At 56.0% G+C, this 9,786-nt stretch overlaps 1 protein-coding gene across 1 annotated transcript; it reads left to right on the forward strand.

Moving 5' to 3' along the window:
* Nucleotides 1-7,534: 7,534 nt before the first annotated feature.
* Nucleotides 7,535-8,794, forward strand: CHST1 (carbohydrate sulfotransferase 1). The gene has a single exon (XM_026065826.1). It carries the CDS (start codon nucleotides 7,535-7,537, stop codon nucleotides 8,792-8,794), a length of 1,260 nt encoding a protein of 419 aa, XP_025921611.1.
* Nucleotides 8,795-9,786: the final 992 nt, after the last annotated feature.

Genomic DNA, 9,786 nt, shown 5'->3' on the forward strand with positions numbered 1-9,786 from the left:
CTCGCGTTTGTGGGCCTTGCTGTGTGCAGGGGCATGGGGCAGAGACCGCCCCTGCTCCCAGGTCCCTTGCAGAGCTCAAATCAGGTACTGCCTTCGGTGAGGGGGAAAGGGGACTGCTCCTTGCTGCTCTTCTAACACTGGTGTTCTCAGCAGTCACCTTTCCCCTCGGGGAGCCACAGGGCGCTGCCTGCCCATGCCTCTGGGGGCGGGTAGGCCATGGTGTGGCTGTACGGCTTTGCAGGCACAAACATGACTAAGCCACTGCCACCGAGCGGGATGCTTGTCATAAATCTCTGTCAGGAGTCTGTCTGCCCCACCTCAGTGGCCACAACATGTTTTACGAGATGAAGTCTTTCCTTGGTTGGCAGATGCTGGGAAGCTGCAGGGCCCGGGCCCCTGGGTCCCTGGCAGAGAGTTGTTTTGCAGTCCTGCAACTTAATTTCCGTGTCTGGGCAGTGACCTAGCTGGGGGAGCATGTGGGGATGCGCAAGCCAGGCTGGCTGAGCCATGCGGCAGGGAGGCACCGTGGCGGCCGGCTGCGGCTCCCTGCTCGGGAAGGGGAATGGCTGCGAGGGACGAGGCTCTGCCCGGGGGCTGCAGCGGGTGGGCGCTGTGGTGGCGGGCAAGGCAGGGGCAGCGCCGCTGGGAGGAGCAGCCGCTGGAGCTGAGTGCTGTGAGCCCTGGGGGTTGGTGCACATGTCTGGGTCTCCGTCCCGAGGCGGGCGAGGGGGCTGTCCACGATGAGGCAGGCTTGGGATCAGTCCCCAGCTCCGCGTACTGCAGTGATGACTTCCAAGTGCTGCAGTAACGCTTCTGTCAGGAGAAGGGTTTTGGCTTCTGACGCCTGGTGTGGGTTTTACCCACCCTGCGCGCACCCACGTGTCCCTCTGCGCACCCGCGTGAACCTGCCCACAAACACGCGTGTGGGCACCCGCGTCCCACTCCCTGCGCCAATTCACCGGTCTTCCTCCAACTCCGACAGCCCTGAAGCCTCCCCAGGTGTCTGCTGCTCGCAGTTGTGTTTCAAGCTGGTCCCAAAGTCCTGAGTCACTGCGTCGTTTCCATGGAAACAGGCTTGCTCGCCTGTAATCAGTTTTAGGGGTAGAGGGTGCCGGCAGCTGGACGAGGGCAGGGTGGGGGGAAGGTGCCAGGCCCCGGCCGGCCGCGCGGGGCAGAGGAGCGCTTCCTCCGCCATGGGACTCGGCTGGGCTGAGCATGGTCGGGCCAGGTACCTGCACTACTTCAAACCCTCACAGCTTCTGCCTTTTCCCCTACTGAAGCCCCCATCCTTCCTGCTGCAGCTGGAGGCCACTAGGAAACATAGAGGAGTTTCACGGCGGTGGCGACGGGGTCGGGGATGAGCCCAAGCTGCCCACGGCTCGTAGTGAGCCAAGGGAGGGAGGGGGGTGGCCTGGAAGGCAGCTGGAAAGGGCAGCTTGTTTTGACTGTCCTTTGAAAGAACCTTGGAAGCGCCCACAGGGCAACAACGCTACCAGTCAGTGCACAGTTCCCTTCCTAAAACAGCCCTCGCGGCAGAGGTGCCCACAGGCAGCCCCCTCTGGGGAGGAGCCAGGCAGCTGCCTGGCAATGCCACGTAACCTCTGAGCCAGGAGACAAGGAAAAAACCTCCCGTTCGTCAAACCTGCAAGGAAGGCTTGGGGCGGGAGGCAGGGCAGCAGCGCTCCTCCGCCAGCACTTAACAACAGAGGTGTTACAGGAGCCCCACGGGGACTGGATTTGACAAACCGGGGGTGCTGCCCTGCGTAGTGCCCCGTGGGGCTGAGCACCCCAGCTTTCGGAGGGGATGCTACCTGTGACTTGCACCAAACCCTGCAGGAGCCTGACCAGGTCCAACCTGCCTTATGCCTTAGCTCAGCTGCGGTCGCAGCCTCAAGTGCTGCGTTCCTGTTACACAGCTAAAAAAGCAGGTCATTCCCATCAAATCTGGGAAGACAGTCCCTAAAGTGAGAGTCCTCTGATCAGCATCTCCTCCTGGGCCTCCGCTTCGCTGTGGCTGGCCAGCGACACTCACCGCTCTCTGTGCGGGTGACTTACGGATGCCATTCAGCTTAATTCATTGCCTCCAATCATCTCCCCAGCACTCCTGGGCTGTCTTGCTGGCTTCTTGCCTGCTCGTCCTCCTGGGAGCAGTGCAGACACTCAGGAGAGGAGGAGGAGGAGGGCAGGTGATTATGCACCCGCTGCTGTTTTATGTGCGTGTGGTGGGGGAGGCTGTAGTGCCATCCTGTCCTGTCACTGCTCTCTGCTTGAGGCTGTGGGAAGCTGGGCAGGGGAGAGGAAAGGCTCAGCACCTTCCTTTTCAGACAACACTCCTGTCCCTGTGCCAGGCAGAGGCCAGCCTCCTGCAATGCTCAGAGCCAGTTGCCAGATGCAGTGCATCCCTCATGGACAGCCTGGTCCCCATGCAATTGCAGGCAGCTGGACAGCGCTGGAGGAAAGGCAGGGAGTGCAGTCTGGCATGTTGTGGCCAGAGGGGGTTAGGGGCAGTAGTGAGGGCCCCTGTGCAGTGCAAAAGGAGCTGTGTGCTTGCCTGCTAGAGCCTGTGTGCACAATATTTGTGCGTTATGCCCTGCGATAGGGAAGGGTGCTCGGCTGCATGATGGACAAGTCCCTGTGTGTGGGCAGGTTGTGTGCCTGACATGTCACAGCACTGCACAGCTGATGAGGGACGCTGGAGTGGTGAGGGCTGCACAATGCAGGGATGGTAGGGCAAGCCTGCAGTCCCAACACGCAATCTGGCAGGCCTGTGTGTGCTGTGACCCTGGGCACAGGGACCCCATGGTGGCAGTGTGGACAGCAGGCACATTCAAAGTTACGAACATGCTCCCCTCCCCAATATCTCTTGTCCCACAGGGTCTGTCCTAACTCCAACCAGCCCCCAGCAGCACCATGAGCTGGATTGTACGAGTTACTTTCCCCCTACCCCACTCCAGCTCTCCCAGTTGTAGCCCCATTAGCTTGGAGGGGACCTACCAGACTCAGCTCCAGTCCTTTGGCTGCATTCGGTCATCATCTTTGGTGGAGCTGAGCTGGAGATAGAGCAGAGAGAGATTTTGGCTTGAAACACCCTATAGCATGGAGACATCCGCAAGACCAATGTTTGAGATGACTCCCATGGTCGGAGCACCCACAGTGTCGGGCTGTGTGGCTGAAAGAGCAAATGCCTTGCACAGGACTTTTAAACACAGGCTGCAGCCTCACATGGACACAGCCCACGTTCCAGCTGCTGATCTGGAAAGCTGGCCCCTGGTATCAGTGCCTGAATAGGAACAGGCCAATTTAAGAGGAAGGTCTCCCAGGGCAGGGATGGGAGAGTAAGCTGTGTCCCTGCTGTATATACATGTGTGAGACATCCTCCTGAAGTAAGTTCACTGCAGACATGCAGTTCAGCAAGCCTGATCTGAATCATGTGGATCCATACACACCTCCTCCTTCTCAGGTGTTTTATAGCAGCTCAGCTGCAGGCACTGCTTTTGTCCAAAAGAGGAGCCATGGAGAACATGAGTGGAAGTGATATTAAGTCTTGCCAGCAGTTCCCTGGTGCCCACAAGCTTGCACTGCCTCAAACAGCAGTGCCCCAGGGAAGGAGAGGGCATGGCCATGGCCCTGCCAGCTTGCTCAAGGAGCGGCCTGTCCCCAGCCCTTCCAGCTGGACAGCACAAGCCCATCTCGGCACAAGCCACTTCCCAGGGCTGCCCTGGACCTTGCAGTTTGCTGCAGTCAGGCTAGGTGCACATGGAGGGAGGCAGCCCTTCCCAGGACAGCAGTGGGTCTGTGGGCAAGGAGAGGGTCTCACAATTGCCATCTTGGCCAGACGAGGAGCCTCAGTGATGCAGGTAGTGAAAACTGTCCTGAGAGTCCCCAGGCTGCAAGCTACCCTGCATTGTGGGCTGGTCAGAGCAATGCTGAGCACAACTGCATCTCTGGTGACACAGGCAGCAATGGGAGGAGGCAGGAGAACCAGCTTGCAGCTAAAAGGAGTTTACCATTGCCTTTAAGAATCACAGATAAGACAGCAGGAAGGGAACTCTTCTCCCAAAAGCTGGCCCCTCTCTGGCTGCAGCACAGCAAGTGGCAATGATGGGCAGTCAAGGCTGAAATTGGGCTGTAGTTTTGTATCTGCTCTCCTGGGGAGAGCAGATCTCCACTTCTCCCCTTACACAGTCTGATATATTGCAGAGGGGAAAGGCTTTGGGGTAGATGGAGAACCTGAAAACACTTGCAGCCAGCGATCGGGTAAGAGTTGGGATCAAGGAGGCACCCAGTCTCTGGACACGTTTTGTAGAGGAGCCAGCAGTGGGTATCTGCCACATCCCTGGACCATCAGAGTTATCTCTTCTCCCATGTCCATCAGCAGCACAGCAAGGAATAAAAGTTGAGAGCTTGTCTGAAGGGTGCAGTTTGGCTGGCCATCACTAGAGAGCAGGAAAGAGTTCCCACTTTGCAACTTCCACCTCAAAGACAGCACAGTCTGGACCTTCCTGGGCCAGGAGCAAAGAGGTGCCTGCCAGCAGGGACCCCCCTCCCCGGTCCTATCCTATGCCTGTGAACAATGAGTCTTGTGGGCTGAAGAGCAAGATGGCGAGTGTAGGGAAGAAGGGAAGAGCTTGAGGAGACTTAGGAGACCTGGGAAAACAAGCAAACAAACCCTGGAAAAAGTGCTGGCTTGACAGGTTCGCAAAGGTTCTCCGAACCCTTGAGAACCTGTCAAGCCAGCACTTTTTCCAAGGGACATAATATTCCATGTGGACCCTGGGGCCAGATCTCCCCTCTGCAGTATTGTAACCCCAGACAGGGCTAGGAACAGCAATAGTCAAGTGTCTGACCTCTGTCCCCCCGACACATACCCCTTCGCTGGCAGGCAGGAGCCCAGGAGAAAGCAATCCTTGATGGAAGCATTGGTACAAGTCTAAAACTGATTAAAGACACCCAATCAGGACTATTTTCACCTGGCATCAGCTCGGCATGGACAAGGGAAAGCACACGTCTCGCTGCGCCAGCACTGTGTCTGGGCCCTGTCTTTGCAGGGACAAGCAGGGAAGAGAGGTCAGGCTCTGGGACCTGCGTAACCTCATCCTCTCCCCTGATACAGCGGGGATGATGGAGGGGTGCTCCTCAGCCTGCTTGTAGCCCCCAAATCCTTTCACCAGGCAGCTGCTACAGCCCACCATGTGATTTTTCTTCCTCCCTTGTAAGCCCAAGTAAAGTGTGTCTCTTTCCCCATTACTATGATACCTGGCAGGAGGGATGCTTTCAGAGTCAGAGCTCCCCCAGTTCAGCTCCTGGTCTGAATCAAAGGGTGAAGAAACCCCTCTCCCAGGAAGAGGTCTCGGGAGACTGGAAGCTTAACAAAGCCAGACCCATGTGCTTGTGCTCCAGAGGAGGAGCTGGAAGCAACTGGTAAATAATGAAAAAAGAAAGCAGCTTTTCAACTCACCTGCAGGTCAGAGCAGCACTCCCTGCTCCTGGCGTCACTCTGACTGACAAGCTCTCTCCTGAGAGTTGGACACATCGAGGAGATGGGTACGTCATGCTGTGCTAGCTGCTATAGCCTCTCTGGGGAAAGAGCACCAGGAACTCTGTGCTTTGCCAGGCCTGCCAGGAATTTCAATATCCTAAAGCCCCTGAAGCGCTGGGCTTGAACAGGCCCCGCACATTAAAACCATCTGGCCCACGTGCCTCCCTCTGCTCAGCAATGGCTCTGGCAATCCCACCCTGCTGCCATCCATCACCCCAGAGTAGCCAGCATGCTGGAGGGGCAAGCAGGTGCCTGGGAGCTCACTGTTAGCTAGAGGAGGGCTTGGAGCTTTTCCTGGGGACACACAGCAAGCGAGAAGTGTGAAGAAGAGGAAGCAACTGTGGGGAGGATCCTATGGGAAGGAAGGGCTCTGCTGGGTCAGGAGCAGAGATACTTGGGTCTGTTCCCATAGTTTTGGCTGCGGAGGGCAGGCAGCTGGTCACAGAGAAGCACGTGCATGGGGAAAATACCACATCAGGGGGAAACAGAAGAAATGTGGGCAAGAGAAATTGGAGGTCAAAAACCATTGCTAGTGTTGGGATTTTCCCCCTGCACAGAGGTTTTGGCTTGTTTGGGATTTCTGGGCTGGAGAGATCTCTTCCCTCCTTCCCCCAGCCCCACTGGTCCTTGGGGAGCAACAGCATGTGGATGTGAAGCCTCATGCTTTTGAGAGGCAGGGTAGAGTCTGCAAAGATTATTTGGTTAGTGAAAGGGTAGCAGGGATACAACACCAAGGTGGCTACTGAGGCAGAGACAAGCTGGGGACAGGGGTGACAACACATGGGTCCCCAAGGTACCTAATGCACATGATGACCTGCAGCAACACAAGAGCCACACAGCCCAGTGGACGCTCCCCCCCACAGACATGCACACACTCCTCCACGCTGCCTCACTTCCCCAGGCACCGCGAGGGCCCCCATGGGCACACAAGCCAGCTTCACGGCCTCGCACAGAGGGCTTGGACCCATTGCAGCTCACGGGGAGGCAGTGCGCTGCAGGGCCCCAGCGCAGTCCAACCCAGCGGCAAGCCTGTGCAGGGCAAGGCCCAACACTTTGTACCAGAGGAGGCACCATTGTCCCTCTGAGAAACCACTGTTGCTGACAGAGGATGGAGGAGATGCAGTTTCTAATGCCTTCCTCTTTGTAGTATTGCTTTCCCCCTGTGCTTTCCCCCCATGCTCAGCTGTGTGCGGGACCAGCGCCTGCAGCTGAGCCATGCCCAGCCACACCACCCAGGCAGTGCTTAGGGCACCTGGGACTGGCAGCTGGGATGCAGCTTTGGCTCCAGCTGCAGAGCTCAGGCTGGTCCATGTCCCTGGAAGCTCATTTACTGAGCTGGCCTGGCCCATGGACTCCTTAGCAGAGATGTTTGCAGCTCTAGAAGAGCCATCACCCCTCTCTCCCTGGGCAGGCAGTCCTTGGCCCAGACAGGCCGTGCCTCACACTGCCAGCTGGCCAGAAATGATGGAGGAGCCTCTCCAGGCAGTGTTGGCAGGATCCCCTGCCCTCATCTTCCCACAGCTCCTGGACTGGGTGTAAAAGGTACTGATTGATGGGGTGACAAATGGCTCACAGGGCAGCTGAGGAGTTTGCTCAGCAGCTGGATGGAGACACATGCACAGTGTGACCATTGGGCTCTAAACCCCCACTGCCAGGGCCACAGAGCATGGGGTGAACGTGGAGCACACAACCTCCATATGCCCCCAGCCTGGAAGGAAGCAGTCCCTGGGACTGATGTCCTGGCTGGAAATGTGCCTCCAGGTTGGCCATCTTGTTGCTGGTCCCCCTTTCTGCTGAAATAGGCTATACAGTGCATGACAGGGATCCACACAATGATGACCGATATGTATGCAGTATGGGAGGGCATTTGCTGGTGCACTCAGTATTAGGAATACTTGGGTCCTCAAATGGAGGTCCTCGCTCAACCCGTGACTTCTCTGTTGGGTTGCAGACACCAAGACGACCTGTGAAGAAGCCCTATGAAGGTGACCAGCCATGCAATGTTCCTGGAAGGCTGTCCTTCTACTAGCCTTGGCATCCATTGCAATCCAGTACACAGCAATCCGGACCTTCACCGCCAAGTCCTTTCACAGCTGCCCCATCCCCAACCCCATGAACTGCAGCCTGAGCCAGGACACTGATGCAGCCGACAGGCTATGTGATGAGAGCCCCACTTTTGCATATAACCTCTCCAGGAAGACACATGTCCTCATCCTCGCCACCACCCGCAGTGGCTCCTCATTTGTCGGACAGCTGTTCAACCAGCATTTTGATGTCTTCTATTTATTCGAGCCGCTCTACCATGTCCAGTACACGCTGATCCCAAAGCTGACCCAGAGCAAGAGTACTACGGACAGGCGGGTCATGCTGGGGGCCAGCCGAGACTTGCTGAGGAGCCTGTACGACTGTGACCTCTACTTCCTGGAGAACTACATCAAACCCCAGCCTGTCAACCACACGACCGACCGGCTCTTCCGCAGAGGAGCCAGCAAGGCGCTGTGCTCACCCCCCGTCTGCGAGTCCCTGGGAGCTGTTGATCTCCACCTGGAGGAAGGAGACTGCGTGAAGAAATGCGGTACCTTGAACCTGACACTGGCTACCGAGTCCTGCAGAGAGCATGGGCACGTGGCCATCAAAACCGTGCGGGTGCCTGAGGTCAGCGACCTCCGGGCCCTGGTGGAGGACCCACGGCTGAACTTGAAGGTCATCCAGCTGGTGAGGGACCCCCGGGGGATCCTGGCATCCCGGAGCGAGACTTTCCGGGACACTTACCGGCTCTGGAGGATCTGGGATGGCACCGGCAGGAAGCCGTACAACCTGGACGTGACCCAGCTCACCACGGTGTGCGAGGACTTCTGGAACTCCGTTTCCACTGGCCTGAACCGGCCACTGTGGCTCAAAGGCAAATACATGCTGGTGAGGTATGAAGACCTGGCCAGGAACCCCATGAAAAAGACTGAGGAGATTTACGATTTCCTGGGCATCCCCATGGACAGCAATGTCGAGCGCTGGATACAGAACAACACCCGAGGAGACAGGTCCTCGTCCAAACACAAGTACGGGACGGTGCGAAACTCGGCGGCAACAGCAGAGAAGTGGCGTTTCCGGCTGTCCTACGAGATTGTGGCATTCACCCAGCGCGCCTGCCAGCAGGTGCTGGCGCAGCTCGGCTACAAAACAGCCAGCTCCGAGGAGGAGCTGAAAAACCTTTCCATCAGCCTGGTGGAAGAGAGAGACTTCCTGCCCTTCTCATAATGCAGCCCTGGGGCGGCAGGCCCTATTTTTGATACAGACTGTTTCTAACTGTTGCCTTATTTTGTTTTCTTTTGATTTGTTTCCCCTCACCTTCTCCCTTTTGTCTTTTTCTCTCCAAAATTTGCACTAAATCGTGAGCAGGAATCTCTGAACAGAGTCTAGGGGAAGTGGTTGCCACCTCTCACAACACGTTTCGGACGCAAGAGGAACCGGGTCTCTCCAAGCAAGAGCTAGAACTGTGGATGGGTAACAATGTTTACAAAACACACACAAAACGTAAGAGACAACTGTCAAGCTTTCCAAACCGAAAGGGTACCTGGGGTACTGTACTTTTGCACTGTTTACTTTTACAATATAAGAGGTAAATATAAATATAATTTATGAATGATGCTGTCCCCTCCAGAATAACTCCCCTTGTCCCCCAATGAGCAAGTTATACTGGTAGCTGAATGTGGAACAACCTCCTTGTTTTCAATCTCAATTCAATATGTCTGTTTGTTTAAGTCATGTTATTGGGCTGGGCAGTTGGTCAGTTGCTGATACCTGGTTGTTTGGTAACACCTGTGATATTTCTTTGTGCCAAAAAAAAAAAAAAAAAAGCCCACAAAAGAAAAAAAGTGATTGGGCAGTTTGGTAAAAACCCGACACATTTAATGCTTTATTTCTGTGTTTTCTGTAAATAAAAGAGTGCAATAAAACTGACCTGGGGGGGTGAAATTCAACTGAAACACCTCAGTAATTACAACTGGGGTGGATGCGCCAACAGGCAAAAATCAGTCTTTCCAGATATACCCGTCTCCTACAGTGTGCAGGAGTGGGACAGGGCAAAGCTGGCGGGGAGAGCTAGCACAACCCCTTTGGCATGTGCATGTTTGAATGTGAAGTGTGTAAAAATGCAAGTAGTTAAGCCAAAAGTGAGAACCTGTGGTTATTTACAGAGCTGAGAGCTTGCTGGCTGGTGTGGTGGCACAGGGCTCACTGAAATGCTTGGC

This window comes from Apteryx rowi, unplaced genomic scaffold (genome assembly GCF_003343035.1).
Source record: "Apteryx rowi isolate R43461 unplaced genomic scaffold, aptRow1 scaffold_232, whole genome shotgun sequence".
Classification (NCBI taxonomy): domain Eukaryota; kingdom Metazoa; phylum Chordata; class Aves; order Apterygiformes; family Apterygidae; genus Apteryx; species Apteryx rowi.

Excerpts from the sequence above, each read along its gene's own strand:
- CHST1 (XM_026065826.1), top strand. The coding sequence starts at position 7,535 with ATGCAATGTTCCTGGAAGGCTGTCCTTCTACTAGCCTTGGCATCCATT.